Below are 16,652 nucleotides of genomic sequence, written 5' to 3'. Positions count from 1 at the left end.
AACTAAAGCCATGGAGGGAGGACAGAGAGATGGAGAAGATGGGGGAGGGTGGAGGTGGTTCTGTGTGTGTGTGTGTGTGTGGGGGGGGGGGGGGGGGGTACTCAGTGGGAGTTAAATGTCCACTAATATCTCATTAGACCACTGGTCCCAGCATGCATCACTGCTCATCCTCCTTATGCACCATTTATTCGGTCCCTTTGTTTGCTATATACTGTAAGCTTGCTGTGTTTTTGTTGTTTCGAATGTTATGCTATCTATGCCGCTGCATTGTCTGTAAGGAAGCCAAACAAAAATAACGTTTTACTGTTATGTACCTGTACACAAGGTGTAACACTAAAGAACAAACTTGAACCTTGAATTCGTACTTGGTGACATATGGTTCTATGGAGAACCATCACCTACTAAAGCACCATTTTATTTAGTCAATGGTACTTCGTGTTCATCATTATGGCTCAATAAGAACCTGTTTTGTTTATGGAACCATTAACCATGCACTTAATCAACTGAAAACTACTTAATCACTGAAAATAGCAGGTCAGGAAGCCCAAATAATCATCTACATTTTTAGGAAAAAATAACTAAACAAACACAACCCATTTTATAGAAAAACAAGCCCAAAGTCGCTTTTTATAATAAGCAGACTTGGCAATACTGTTTCAGACTGAATAATGGAGTGAAATTAAATGTAAATCCATGTGTCAGGCTACAGGAAAAAGGGCCATTTTACTCTACCTTATGTTCCAAATTTTGATGCCTTGCTGCGTAGGTGTTATTGAGCCATTTGCGGCGCTGGTTAAGTGTTTCTGAAAGCTCAGTGGGTGGTTCTTACATGAAGACTCTCAATGAAATGACTGTGATGAATAGCAACTATACAATAGTCACGCACACGCACGCACGCACGCACGCACGCACGCACGCACGCACGCACGCACGCACGCACGCACGCACGCACGCACGCACGCACGCACGCACGCACGCACGCACACACACACACACACACACACACACACACACACACACACACACACACACACACACACACACACACACACACACATTAATACATTGTTTATTTTCCTCCAATAATTATTTTCTTATTTTTATCTGGTGTATAGGCAACACTTTATTTGCACATATTCTTTGCCCAAGCAACAGGTCAGGTTTCCTACCCAGACCTATAACCTAAATGTAAAACCCTATAGTTTCACGTAGCCATGCAGACAACTATACCACAATCTCCAACTCCGAATGCCAGAGGCTGGAACTACACTTCCCGAAATCCGAACACGAAGTTGGCATCTGTTAACGGAAAAATATATTTTTAAATATCTTTCCATTTTTTGTTATCATTTCCATTTCTGCTAAGAAGCAAGCTATTATTATTTACGCGACTATATAGACGAAACAGAAGTGGGGAGGATCGAGGCTTCACATTTGCTTTAACACTTGCTCATGATTAGAGCTTCCGTGCTTGAGACTATATGAACGTGCACGCACACACGTTTGTGTGCAAAGCAGTTAGTGCTGATGCTGCCATGGGTGTCATTGCATGTGGTGCTTTTATTGTGTGTGTGTGTGTGTGTGTGTGTGTGTGTGTGTGTGTGTGTGTGTGTGTGTGTGCGCGTGTGTGTGTGTGCGTGTGTGTGTGTGTGTGTGTGTGTGTGTGTGTGTCTGTGTATGTGTGTGTGTGTGTGTGTGTGCGCGGGTGTGCGTGTGTGTGTGTGCAGTCCGCGCACACGCGCAAAACATCCCTCTTCTCCCTGCATGTGTGCACCATAACCCTTTAATCGCCCGCCAAAAAGCCTGCAGTCTTGGCCACAACAAAAGCCTTCAATTCCATCTGACAGAACAGAAGCGGGGTGCGTTCCCTCGCGCTGCTGGGGTCCCTCTGGGGGCTCCCCCGCCCCGCCCCACCCCACCCTGTCCCATTAAACTGGTGGAGCCCATCTTCATCACACACACCATTAAGTTCATGCCATCGCAGCAGGCCTCGTGATGCGTCCACCCACCCAACGCCCAACCCCCAGGCTCTCCTTCAACTGCCAGACCCCCACCCCTCCCCCCACATGGCATAGCAGTGGCGGACATTTTCTGGTTCCATTACAACAACAAAATGTTTTAGAGATTTCACAAAAAAAATTAAATCTTAATTATTGCATATAATAAGCCTAGAATCAAAACATCCAGGATCTTTGTGAATCATGACCATGAAACCATGAAAAAAGGGTATTTATTAAATACAATATAATTCAATATTCAAATATTTTCACAGAATCAAAGCTGTTATGGTCATGAATCAACCAGGATCCTGCAGGATGGCTTGATTCTAGGCTTAAAATATTATAATAATACTAATATTGATATCAATATTTTTGTAAATCTCAATGGAAAAAAGGAGTAGCCCTGCATGGTTTTGAGTGGAACCACACACGGGGTGGTGCTGATGGGGCTCTCTGGATCTCCACGGGGATGGAGCTTTGTTCTCATGCCGCGCTGGCATTTATAACAGTGGCGGTTCTCAAACACTTACATGTCAGTGACCCCAAGTTGATATGGATTTGGCATTTTCCATTTAATCTCATCTTTAATATCCCTTTGATCTTCACTCTTATAATCCCACTAGATTATTGTCCTAGATTAAAGTAATAAATGCTGATATTTTTCCCTTCCTTCTCTAAATAATTTTGTTAGCTTTTAAGTCTGAATAGTTTAAAACACTAAACTAAACCCTAGTTGACTGGAGTCTCCCAGGGCCATATGCCTCCTCGTGTTTGTCCTCTGCACTAAATATCGTTGCGGAAAATAGCCGAGGTCACAGCGCACGTCGCATTGCATTGTGACCTTGTAGATCAGATATTTTCAGTGAGTGTTAATTCGCACCAGAATATCGTCTCTGCCGGGTGGAAACAGGATACAAATTCAAACTTAGCAAAAGTAGCAGATCTACAAGCTCAAACCAGTTCTATTTTCCAGGCGGCGCCGCGCGGCAACGCGTCACGTCGGACGGAGCCGGTGTGTGTTGGGCTTTAGATCGTCGTCCCGATAATAATCCATTCTATCTGTTTCTTTCAATCGCCTGTATCTCCTATTCCTTATACCAGATGGCATTTTTGGTCAAAACAACGTTTCTTTGATGGCACAGAGCCGACGATGTGGACCTCTCCAGTGCACCAACATAAATCTGGCGTGAATTAGATCCTAATTTTTCAATAAATGCTAGCGGGCTAAGTGTTAATTGATTGCGTTTGTATTACTTTTCTTGGTTAACTCATCTTCTGCATGTTGCAGCGCACTGTACGACTCCCATGCGATCTGCGGGCTGCACTTTGTTTTATTCTGCTGCGTCAGCCAAAACAGTAAGATAGAGATCCAAGTCGCACTCAGCTCTTTCTCAAAGCCACCTGAGCCATTTTCACTGCAACACGGAAGCACGTGCACGTACGCACGCACACACACACACACACACACACACACACACACACACACACACACACACACACACACACACACATGTGCACACACGGTCTTTCTGGCAGAAAACAAGCCGGGCAAATAAACAGACTTGTATGTTTTTATTATTCTGGACAGGCAAGAGAATAGAGCCCCACTTCCACAAATAAGACAATATGAACCTGTGTGTGTGTGTGTGTGTGTGTGTGTGTGTGTGTGTGTGTGTGTGTGTGTGTGTGTGTGTGTGTGTGTGTGTGTGTGTGTGTGTGTGTGTGTGTGTGTGTGTGTGTGTGTGTGTGTGTGTGTGTGTGTGTGTGTGTGTGTGTGTGTGTGTGTGTGTGTGTGTGTGTGTGTGTGTGTGTGTGTGATGTGTGGGGGTGAGGACCCCCTGTGGCCACAGCTGGAAACAAGGAAAGCATCTCTGCCAGCGTCTGCTTTAAAAAAATAAAAGACTTAATTGAATTTGACGCACACATTAAGCAGACTCCATGGCTAACAGCAGGGGCCTGTGTAGTATAGCTCTGTGAAGCTCATAGTAAGTTCATGTCCACCTGCCTGGATCAATGTAGCCATGGTTTGATTCTGTGATATGGGGGGGGGGGGCATCCGCTTTTTATCACCTGCATCCCCCCAGCTCCCCAAGAAGACTAACGACCACTTTGTGGAAGCTAATGGGGATCCAAATAGAGAATACATAAAATAAACTATGCCTCTGATTTGGGTATCCCCCTCTTTTGGTCATTATTTTTTAATGCAGGTGGGAGTGGGGATAGAGTTTTATCCTTGCTTCTGGTGATGGAAATGAATTAGATACATGCATTTCCAAAAGGGTTTGGTGTAGAGGGAAAAAAGAGCAGTCCACGATCGTGAACGGTCAAGTTTACTAAGTACTGACAGTTAAATGTCTGAAAATATACATTAACATGAAACCAACAAAGAACATCAAAATTATATATATATAATATGATTCATGTGCCACATTGTTTTGTTTCGTATACATGTACTGCAGTGCTTTAACCTGTGTGTGTGTGTGTGTGTGTGTGTGTGTGCTGGGCGAAGTACAACAATGTGCAAACACAGCAGCAAGATTTGTGAGTTGCTGTGATAGGAGAAGGATATCAAATGGAACACAACCACCCTAAAGTCTAATCATTGTGTATATTCCTGCACTATACCTGCATCGAGTTATCTTGGTACACAGAAGTTGATCTATTGAAGATTCTGACCTTCAAAGTACATAATTTTTGTTTTGATTGTATTGCTGTATTGTTTTGTTCTTTCTGCTTTGGCAATGTAAACGTATGTTTTCTCATGCCAATAAAGCCCTTTGAATTGAATTGAATTGAATTGTGTGTGTGTGTGTGTGTGTGTGTGTGTGTGTGTGTGTGTGTGTGTGTGTGTGTGTGTGTGTGTGTGTGTGTGTGTGTGTGTGTGTGTGTGTGTGTGTGTGTGTGTGTGTGTGTGTGTGTGTGTGTGTGTCTCTCTCAGCCTACCTCTGCGTTTCTGGGTGAACGTGATCAAGAACCCACAGTTTGTGTTCGACATCCACAAGAGCAGCATCACAGACGCCTGTCTGTCCGTGGTGGCGCAGACCTTCATGGACTCCTGCTCCACCTCAGAACATCGCCTCGGAAAGGACTCGCCCAGCAACAAGCTGCTCTACGCCAAGGACATCCCCAGCTACAAGAGCTGGGTGGAGAGGTGAGATTCATACTGTGTGTGTGTGTGTGTGTGTGTGTGTGTGTGTGTGTGCGTGTGTGCGTGTGTGCGTGTGTGCGTGTGTGCGTGTGTGTGTGCGTGCGTGCGTGCGTGCGTGCGTGCGTGCGTGCGTGCACACAATGTACAGCTGAATTAGTTCAAGGACCACTTCACCACCCATTTTCAACCTATCTTCATATAATTGATCCTCACAAATGCTCATGATATGGTACCTTTTTTTTCTACATTAGTAAGGACCAATTATACTTAATCATCCTTTAATAATAATTCATAATGATCAGTTTATTGGTGTGGCATGTAAGACAATTAATGAAGTCAACCCCATTTCTTGAGTAAATGAGTAAAAATGGAAGTTGCTGTGTCAAATGTGTTCTTGAGTTAAAGTAGCCTATTGAAAGGTACATGCTTTACATATGTACTATGAATGTGTATTGAAATGTAAAAAAAAGCATATGTACAAAATGTGTCGCATTGCGTCATATCGCGAGCTTGTAGACTGAAATAAGACTTAAGTGGTTGATTCATATGGTACTGTTCCCTTTCGAAATACTCAACTAAAGTATACACAGATACTCAAGTACATTACAAATGTACTGTAAATGTACTTTGTTTGTGTGTGTGTGTGTGTGTGTGCGTGTGTGCATGTGCGTGTGTGTTGGCCTGTGAAGCACAGTGGGGACACGAGGAAGACAAATGGAACTGTGTGTGTGTGTGTGTGTGTGTGTTGGGGGGGGGGGGGGGGGGATGTCATAATGTGAGTGAAAGCATCAGAATGGCATGTTTCATACCCACCCCACCACACAATGGCGTATGTGGCAGCATTGTGATCTATGGAGCCGTACGGAGAACTGTTCCAAATTACAACACAGTGGGATGAATGTCATCGCCCAGGGCTGCACAAGAAGTACAAATTGCACATGCACGTGTGCATGCGCGCGTGTGTGTGTGCGGGTTTGTGGGAGAGCTGGGTTTGCTTTATGAGAGTGGCTCATGCAGTAGAGGTGGGTAATTTGTTAAAAATGAGAGTTTTATTACATTTATTTGGCGGCGAAGAGAGAGAGGGGCAGGAGGTTCTGAATAAAAGATGGGAGTCTGTGAAACGGTTCAGAGGTGTTTATGTGACTCACCGACCCTCAGGACAACAATATATGTCTGCAACCAAATGAGGGGCTTTGGGCTAAGGGCCCATATTCATCTGTCCGTGTGTGTGTGTGTGTGTGTGTGTGTGCGTGTGCGTGCGTGTGCGTGCATTTTTGAAGAGGAAGCAGGAAGTGACTCGAATTTTACATTGGTTACGATTCTGTCCCTACTGTATATCGGAAACGGCTCGCTCTGTGGTGCCCCTCATGGCTCACCCTTTTACGTTTTGGGTTTGAGAATGGCACTAGGGTTTGAGAATGGCACCGCCTGGAGTGCAGACATGCCTGGAATGGCACCAGATGACTGGAAGGAGAGGTTACCGCCCCTTCCAGTCAAATGTTTGATGTTTGGTCACATTTGTCCTAAGAAGTCACTCACAATAGGCCGCTTGGGCAGTGAGAGTGTGTTGGACGTGGGGGAGTAAAATCTAAAATAATTTGTCAAAATGTTTTGAATGATTTTTAAGACACAAATCTTCTCTTACGGCCGGCGGTCCCTGGCACAGAGGGAGGTTAAATGCATCGTCCAAAATTGGGTGAACACTGACCTATAGGCTATATTTGCAGTTATATCTGCAGTGTGGCTGCAAGTTCCCTCATGCTGTGTGTCAGTTGTGGTTCTCAGTTGCATTTGGACGTAAAAGGTGTACAGGCTGTACAGGATGTATACTGGAGGTGCATGCCATGCATGAAGGATTTCAGTGAAATTCCTGGGTACAGTACATTGTACTTTGTACTTTGTACAGTACATTGTACTTCCCTTTATTTGTTCCTTGGAAAGCACGATGGGAACTATGCACAAAACTAATTTCGTCTACTTTTTTTACTGTGATGTGCTGATCTGCTGTCGTATCATTATTACTGGCCTTGTTAAAACTTTTCAAACTGGAATTTCAAAACAATTATTCACATATATTCCCCCCCCCCACATCCTCATGGCAGCACAAATACAAAACAAAATCTTCGAAGAAACATCAGGAAATGTCCATAAATACAGAACTATTTTATATTTTATAACAACAAAAACATACAGTTAAACAAACAAATGCACAATGTCCATCACAGTTCCCTACCCCCACCCCATAGCTGACTACTCCAATTAACCACTATACATCCAAAGCCTCTTCAATATCACCTCGCTTAATGAAGTCCAAGAACTTCTCCCATATGTTATAGAATACAGCAGGTTTCGTGCGTCACAAAGTTGAAGTGAACTGTCATTTTGACAAAGTGTCAAATAGGGCATTAATTAATGAAAGAAAAAATAAGAGAAAACATGAAAAGGGCAGAAACCTTGTATCTCCATATTTAACTATTTTATTGCCAGGTGGCAGCAAAGTGTAGCTAACCTTTGCCAGGCAATCCAGTGATTTTCCATCATGTTCACCGTCTTTAGCCAGAAATGTTTAGGCCTACATGTCGGGAGCGATGCGAGACAAAATCACAAATGGCATCGGAACTTTGCATGGATGGTGATTACAATGGACAGCGCTCATATTTCCAGAGTTGTAAAGCCTTGAAAATCCTACATTGAAGAGAGAAAAAACGTACGTCAGAAAGGCATACAAAATATGGTCCAGCACTAAAGGTGGATTTTGTATGTAAAAGGCCTTTATTATATTTTGGCTGTAGACATAAAAAAAAAAAAAAAAAACACCAATGTGTGTCGGCTTACGGGTGTTTTCTGGATTTCTATGCCTTTTTTTACATTTTATCCTCTCTCCTGAACCTTCACAGATTGAGTCGTGACTATGCAGCAAAAAAGGAAACCATTTGCATATGTTTGTAAATGAAAATCAACAACTAGACGCACCCCCCCCCCCCCCCCCCTGCATATTCAGCAGTTTAACATGAAGAGTCAGAATGCTGTTGGCTGTGTGATGAGATCCATCTCTCTAATCCCACAGCGATTTGAATTGAAGTCTCACCCAGTCAGTCCAGAAATATCTGACAGTGACCTGGTATTGATGTGGGATTTGTACTTCCCCAGACAATGATGAATTCACCACAAAAGCCGTCTGTCATTCTGCTGTTTGAGAGGTTGCAACACACTGGCAAATATGAAGTGAAATTGACTTTTTTTTTATTTGCATTTTATTTTCTATTGTTTTAACCACTTAAAGACCAGAGCAAAATGTTTGTCGTCCATAGATTGGTCACAGAAAAACAATATCGATCTACAAGCTATCAATGTGTCTAAAACCGGCTGTTTTCAAAGCATTTTCCATAAATGCTAATGGTCTCGGATATTTCATATAAAACAAGGGCGTCAGTCTGTGATTTCTCCCCCCTGGGTTGCCAATAATGACAAAATCATCCTAACTTTACAAATTGTTTTAATTGTTTAGGAAACAACGCTAGTGTATGTGTGAGCGCTCCTTCCCACGGTTTCACAAATCACATAATAGGAGTTATTGGGCCATACAACATATTTTCTGTCGTGAGATTTGATTTTGCTTTGATCCATGCGTCCCACTGCCACACACCTGCTGTGTGATATCCTGCCAATTCCGTGCAGCAGTGGTGGAAAGTAGATTTACTCAATTACTGTAAAGTACAGTTTTGAGGTAGTTTTACTTTGCTGGAGTATATCGAATTTTCACATACTTTATACTTCTACTCCACTATACATCTAAGCGGCAAATATGGTGCTATATATCCTCTACAATTATTTGAGAACCGTAATACTTGTGACTTAGTAGATTTAGATTAGAATTACAACATATACATTAACCACTTTAGTCCTATATATATATATATATACACCACGTGTGTCGGCACCACGGGCGAGTCTTAACCGACCACGTATGTTGGCCTATTGGTAAGTCGGACTAATGTATGCCTGGTCCAGCGGTGTGGAACACTGGTTGCCACATGCATTTAATATGTAAATAACTGGCCTTAATTACAGCAGTTGACAGGGACAGCACAGCTGCTGCTGACAGTGACTGCCTGATTGCATTCTAGCATGCTGTAAAGCTTCCGTCTGAAACTTGTTTTAATGAGTTACTTTAACAAAACAACATAAATCACCAGCGCATTGAGTTGTCAGGCCAATCACACTCAACATTTAAGCTAGTTGGTGCAAGAACTTCAGAACTGAACATTGGCGAGGCCTCTGCCGAAGTTCTTATCATTTGATGTTTTGTTCTTGTTCAACCAGCCGAAACCAGACAACAAGTTCTGGTTTGGTGGGAGCCAGATGGGGGCGGTATTGGGTAACCATGTTCCCCAACACAGCAACCATCTGGGATCTCTCAGGGAGTTGAGCTAACACCGAACCGCTCCGTGGTTCGAACCAATCAGCGTGAGCTAAGGGCGGGATATGTGCGAAACCGGATGTGAAGCTATATAGACACGTCAATATGATTGGTTGTGTTTGCACGCCCACACGGTGATAGACAGACGGTCCCATCCAATCATCTACCAAGTATCTTGAAAAAAGGGAACAGCCCCGTCATCGAATTTGCTTCCGAGATCCCAGATCCCAATAAGCTGTGAAACAAATTTGTGTAGCAAGCTTCTTGGATCTGGCAGTGTCAGGTTAAGTATGTTGTAGTCTCTCTACAAACAGTAACCGGAACACTCACAGAGCCCCATTTTTACAGAGGCATAGTTTTACTGAGGCTATGATTAGGAATGACGTAGGTTAAGCCATAAGTCATAGTTAAGTTAAGACTGTTATGGCATTGTTTTACTGACACTACATTTAGGGATACCTCGGAGTGGGCACCAGGCGAGCAGGGCCCAGGGCGAGTTTTGGGACGAGCGTTCTTTCATTCGTAGAAAAAGGTGAAAGTGTGTGTTTGTTGTTGTGTGAGTAGTAAAATTGTATTATCTCTCTCTCTCTCTCTCTCTGTCCAGATATTACTCTGACATCAATAAGATGCAAGTTATCAGCGACCAGGACATGAACGCCTACCTGGCGGAGCAGAGTAGGATGCACATGAATGAGTTCAACTCTATGAGCTCCCTCAGCGAGATCTACTCCTACGTTGCGAAATATGCTGAGGAGGTAAGAAACAATGTGTTTAAAGCGGGTGTTAATTATTATTATTATTTTAATGTATTTAATTAATTAATTAATTAATACAGACACACACACACACACACACACACACACACACACACACACACACACACACACAAAATAAGTATTAAAGCTGTACTATGTGACTTCCTCTTTTAACCTGGATTTGAACCCAAATTTCCTGTGCAAGTGCTGACATTGTTTTTTTTTTTACTATTGAGCTAATAGAGCCTTCCTGCTTGCTCAGGGGATAATTTGAATAGGTAGGACCCTGAAGAAGGCGCTTGTATCTGCTGAAATGTTGGTTCCTACTCTGCATCCTAATAAATAATCGGCACTTTGGCTATCAGTATGTGCGGCCACTCTTTTGTCTTTTTAAGACTTAACTCTTTAGCTGTTTCTGCCGTGAGTTGGCACCACTACTAAGACTGGTGTGCGTTTAGCATCCTCCTGCACAGTGATAATTTGTGTGCGTGCGTGTGCGTGTGCGTGTGCGTGTGTGCGTGCGTGTGTGTGTGTGTGTGTGTGTGTGTGTGTTACAGGTGGTGTGTGCACTGGAACAGGACGAAGGCGCCAGGAAACAGAGGCTAGCCTTCAAGCTGGAGCAGGTGGTGGCCTTCATGAGCCTGGAGAGCTGAGGACCGCACTTCCCAGGGCGCACTGGGAAAAAGACCCCGTCAGAAACCAAGCCGTGCCTGAGCGAAGACCCGTACCACCCCACCCCCCGACCCCACATCTCATCATGTGACTTCCTGCCTTCTTCCTTTTTTTCAAAGGTGAAGACTTCCTTCCTTGATTCCTTTTTTTCTTCTGCTTCCTCTTCCCAATTTAAACGAGCGTTTTTGGTTTTCCTCATCCGCTCTGCTGCATAGACTAGTGAACCTGAGGGGTGGCTGAAGCTGCAGGACCACATCTCCCATCATGCAACGCGGGAGTGGCCTTGTTGTCTTCACCACACAAAGGGTGGCTGCTTTGTCAGCCGGCCATATTGGCATACTTTACCTCCAATCCTGTCGGAGGGAAAGAGAGAGAGAAAAAAACAAACATTTTATGTTGCCTTCAAGAATTTAACGCTGATAGATACAAGTTTTTTGAAATCCACAACGTTGGGTTTGTTTCCATTTTGTTCGGAAGTTTTTTTGAAATAGGATAGTTAAAAATGAAACCATCTCTAGAGTCTCAAGTTTATTGTAGTGCTATATTCAGTATACAGAAATCAAAAGGAATATAAAACGAGGACTGCAAGCCAAATGATCACCTCCTGGGGAGATACGATAATAAAAGAACGCTAGGACGGTTTGCCAAGTTTACACTGTACTTAAAGAGTAAATGACATACATATCTGCGAGATTTGAGAAAGAGTCCAGGCAAACCGAGAATGTTCCTGATGTGTTCTTTCAATGTAGCTGGAGTTGTTATTTAAGAAATAAGACTTGATAGGGGTTTATGGAAAACCTTGACTGACACTTACACCTTAACAAAACAACCCTGTCCCGCTTTCGCAACATCGGCCCTGCACACATAACGCAATTTAAAAGTCCATGGCAACCAGGGTGTCGCTTGCTGAAAATAACAGATCTCCGAGCTAACGTAAAAGACCAGATCTTCGAGCTAAAGCTACAGCTTAAAGACCCGTTCTTTTCGGTATAAGCGACAACGTTGTTCTACGGACTATTATAGGCTTTACAATCTCAAACTGTCATGCTTTTTTCCGTCCATCTTGGCTTACGCTGGCTACTGCAAAGAAAACAAAAAACAAAAACATATTAGGCAAAAACGTCACCCCTTCTGAGAAGCACACAACAAACTATTGACGGCGGTGATCCGGCTGCTTTTACCTGAACACCAGGAGCAGCTGTGTTCTCTACCAATCTGGTGTCACCCACCTATGGAAACACCATTAAAGCACACACACACAAACACACACACACGTCAACAGCTGACCGTCGAACACCCTGACCGTCCTACGCATCTACAGTGGTCTCCTACTGGTTCCGACACCGTGGGTACCTCTAGGTGTCGCTCACCAGTAGGTACCCTTTTGTTCGACTTCCAACCCCTCGTTCCGGAACCCCACATCCATGGAAGGGGAAGAGCTGACTGAAACATAAACTGTGGATGGAAAAGACAGTTAATGAGTTGAAAAGGATCGAAACAGATGCCCATAAGAGATGGGCGTGCTACGTTGGAGTGGAAGGGAGGGGAGGGGGGCTGGGTACTTCCTTTCATGAGATGTTCTAATTTACAAGACTTTATCAAGCAAGATGGACTCAGTCGGTCAGCCAAAAAAAACAAAAAAACAACAACAACCAAAGGAGTTAGACATTTTCGAAAACGGCTGGAAACCTGTTTGAAAAGTGCCACTGAGGAACCGACAACAACAAAAAAAGGACTTTGAGACAGAAGGAGAATAATCCCATATGACAGAAAAAGATAAAAGTATCCTAACTGGAACTTAAAAGAAAAAAAAAAACCTGTGTGATTTTTCTGACCTCAGTGTTGTCGAGAGGCGAGGTGATGATGATGATGATGCTTTTCATCATGGCTATCGGCACACACACACACACACACACACACACACCCCTCCCTAGCACCCCTATCCCTGTGCCCTTCCCCTGCGCTCCTTTCTGTCCGGCTCCCGACTTGAGTTTTCCGTCTTTGTTTTTGCACAAGCGCTGGAGACGGCAAAGCTAGTTGCGTTCCTGTATTAATGTAGTTGTCCTAAATAAGCGGCGGCGGGGGGGTGGCCATCTCTCAGCCTCAAAAGATAAAATAGAATAAAAAACTGTACTTTGATAAAGGCCGATTCATGCTCGATGGACCAGAAAAGGTAGATAACGTTGTGAAGCTTCATGACAGGATAAACAGGGAAAATGACAGATATTAAAAGTAGCCAAGACTTGTTGGATGTGAACCCCACCCCCTACTCGACAGGAGAGGGCGATAGAGAGACTCTGGAGCCGCCCTCCTTTCTTTTTGACCTCGAACCTTTCATTTGCCTTGACGACGTGCACCATGTGGTGATGTGAATGTGTAAAGACCGCCCAGGTCCACCATGGGTCCTTTATTGGCTTTTTAAGCGCATGTAAGACATTAAAAAAGTATAAAAATGAAAAAAATCAATTAAAGAAACTTTGGGAGAAAAAAGACAAAACTAAAAAAAAAAACTAAAAATGGAAAAATGTGAGAAAATTAAGCCTTGCAAGATGATGTGGATGTTCTTTTAGATTTCTTTTGCTTGGAAGAATAGAGATGGGGAAAAAACAAACCTTGGGATTTGTTCATGTTATAAAAACGATAACTTTCGTTTGAGGTGGAACCTTTATCCAGTTCAGCGACCCCCCCCCACCCTCCCCACCCCAGTTCAGAATCATGATTTTTGTGAAGTGTTAGATGCTAAATGAAGAAGTGGTACCTTTAAAAACAGATATTATATACCCTTGCATGTCGACCTATTTGGATGTTATGAAATGGAACTGCCTTGCAATCAAAGATATTTATCTACTTCTACTAGCGACTTTGAAGTGACTCAAGCAAACGGTTCTTTTATAGATGATCACGAATTGATCTACTTCAAAAACACATAACCCATATTTTTCCAGTGTTTTTCCTTGTGCGTTCTACTGCATCCTGTTCTACATTTTGCCTTGTTCCTGTCCTCATTGCTTTTAGTTTATTTTTTATTTTTTGGTAGACAGACTCGACAGCCTCGCTGTCTTCGCTGCTATTGCATTATTTTAATAAGTGTTTTCTGGGTTTTTATGTGTTATTTTGTCATGGTTTTTATTTTCTAGTGACTGCAAAATAAGCTTCTGTGTGTCTTCCTTTAGAATGTGGCACTTGGAATCTGTTGCAAATGTTATTTCTTCTTTACCCACCCGGTTGAACCAATTTGCATAAAGAAACATTAGGCTAATTGATGGATGTTTGATTTGGGATAATGCTACTGAGCAAAGTGCTTTGAAGAGAAAAGAACAAAAGATTGAATCTTCTTTTATTTTAGGCTATAATAGATATTAATTGAACGCATCAGTTTGCCCAAATACCACAAATCACTTGTCCTTTTTAGCCTTTAAAAGAAAATTCAAGCCCAGTTAGTCCTTAAACATTTAATAATTCATAATTTTTGATTACACACGCACACATAATTGTCTTTGAACTATAGACATTAACTCTGATGCTAGACCTTTTTTCAAATTTTCTAGATTAAAATGTCATCTTTTTTATGTTTCTAAGCCATTGTGTCAAATGTGAAATTCCTAAAATAACTCCTTATCCATGGGAGTTTTGTTCTCAGAGCTGTACAGTTAAGATGAATGTCCGTACCTAGAGGGGGTACATTCACAAAGTTATTTTGGGACGTGCTATGTAGTTTTGACTGTTTTCATAGCTGCGGGCAAATCAGCAATGATTTAGAACTGAATAAAAAGTAGGGATTTTTCAAGTAAATAGTAAATAGGATTTCAATGAAGTGCATTTCTGCAACCCCCTTAATCTTAGAGCATTTAAATGAGCCCCTCTTGTTCGAGTAGACCTGTGGTTCCCAAACTGTAGGTCGGGACCCACATTGGGTGGTCCCCAGTTGATTGGCTTAATGTGCAACTCGACAACACCATCTTTTCACAATACTGTATATGAGCAACTTAGTCAAATTAATGTAATGCCCACAATTCCAAGTGCTTGTCAGGTGGTCCCCAGTTCAAATATGGGGGGGGGGGGGGGGTCACGGCCTGAATAGTTTGGGAACCCTTGATGTAGACTGTGTATATTGTGTCTAGAGAGCCAAAGTATCCTCTCATAGCCCCAAGTTATTTATTGAGTAATGTTGGGTAAACGTCCTGGACTGCTGTTGTGAATATGCCCCCCCCAGATGTGACACCATTTGTTCCTTGTTTCCATGCCCCCCCCCCCCCCCCCCCCCCATCTCCCCGGCAACAAACGACGTCGTTCAACAAACCAGCGTCTTGTGTTGCCGAGAGCAAGCGATAAAGTTTCCACCTTCAAACGTTTTGTAGGAACTTAAAAACGTCCTCCTAGCTCAGTGTTATAGCAGGTGTTACAGAGAAAAATACTTTTACCAGACCCATGTTTTGAGAGATAAAAGAGTATCTTATTGAGAGATAAAAACGAAAACCTGGGGGATATAAGGCGAGCTTCTCTAACTTTGTTATAATTAATTGTATACCTGTGTATGTAAATATAATGCATTCCTATTTTGCAGTCAAGAACAAAATACTATTTGTAATATAGAATAAAATTTATTATGAAACCAACATTGCCTGGTGTTTGTTTTTATTTATTTTTGTGTCGGCGTTCGCAGTGAGGTGCAACCAAACTGCATGATTAACCCATTAAGACCCGAGTCCGGTTCCTCGAAATCGAAATCGAAAACCTGAGTAAAAAGCCACATTTCCATCTAAGACAAAATCTCATTGAACAAAAAGTTACAAAATGAGTCTTCATTCACAAAATGTGAAGAGAATATAATAATGAACAGATTATCACGTGATATGAATGAATAAGTAATACTCAGCTGACATCAGGCCATATGACTTTTTCTTGGAACAAACAATACAATACTTACAATCTTGTTCAAAACAATGAAAATAACAAATTATACTTTTATTGGTATGACCATGACGGGCCACATATACATAAAGCAGGGTGCATACTTTTTTAGTTTAGTTTAGACTAGTCATTGGTTAGACATAAGGTTGGTGAGCGGTGCGTTAAAACGACTGGATTAAGGTTGGTGAGGGGTGCGTTGAGTAGCACTGGTTTAGCTGCTCCATCTTTTTCTCAACATGTCCCGATAAGTACGGATCGAAACCTGATATTTTGTGCGTGCGTGCTTACCAAGCACGTGTCCGTGTGTATTGGTGGAGGGGTGGGTCAGTGACAGGAGATGAAACGGAATGCTCCATGTGAGGAGGAATGAGCCCACAGACTGAGACGTATGGCAGGGTGGGTGGGTGGCTAGACGGGGGGGGGGGGGGGGCGTGAGATTGAATTGGCCCTGTGTCACTCTCCATATACCATGCAGTGAACTGGGAGTAATGGAGAGAGAGGGGAGGGGTTGTGGAAAGTAACTATGTACATTTGCTTTATTCCAATTTTGAAGTACTTTACCCATTGCTGTTGGGTAGAATCCTCTTATCTCCATATTCTAATTTAACGTTGTTTTCATAAATGAATGCCCTACTTGTAAATGACACCAGAGCACACCGTGCACTACTTGGTCATATAGTGTCCAACAAAAGTATCAAAAGTATCTGTGTTTTGAGCTTGAAGATCTTCTATGTTGATACTTTTGA

The 16,652-nt window shown here is 42.7% G+C and overlaps 1 protein-coding gene across 1 annotated transcript in view; it reads left to right on the top strand.

Annotated features, from left to right (window-relative positions):
• Positions 1–15,086, top strand: part of plxna4 (plexin A4) — a 313,281-nt gene extending 298,195 nt beyond the window's left edge. Inside the window, exons 32-34 of the mRNA XM_080757088.1 lie at positions 4,939–5,151; positions 10,173–10,323; positions 10,881–15,086. Of these exons, the coding sequence (XP_080613214.1) occupies positions 4,939–5,151; positions 10,173–10,323; positions 10,881–10,976 (460 nt within the window). The 3' untranslated portion in view covers positions 10,977–15,086. The remainder of the gene's footprint in view (positions 1–4,938; positions 5,152–10,172; positions 10,324–10,880) is intronic.
• Positions 15,087–16,652: the final 1,566 nt, after the last annotated feature.

The sequence above is a fragment of the Protomyctophum bolini genome (assembly GCF_963924005.1).
Source record: "Protomyctophum bolini genome assembly, chromosome: 23".
Lineage (NCBI taxonomy): Eukaryota > Metazoa > Chordata > Actinopteri > Myctophiformes > Myctophidae > Protomyctophum > Protomyctophum bolini.
This window is presented reverse-complemented; position numbering and strand designations above follow the sequence as displayed.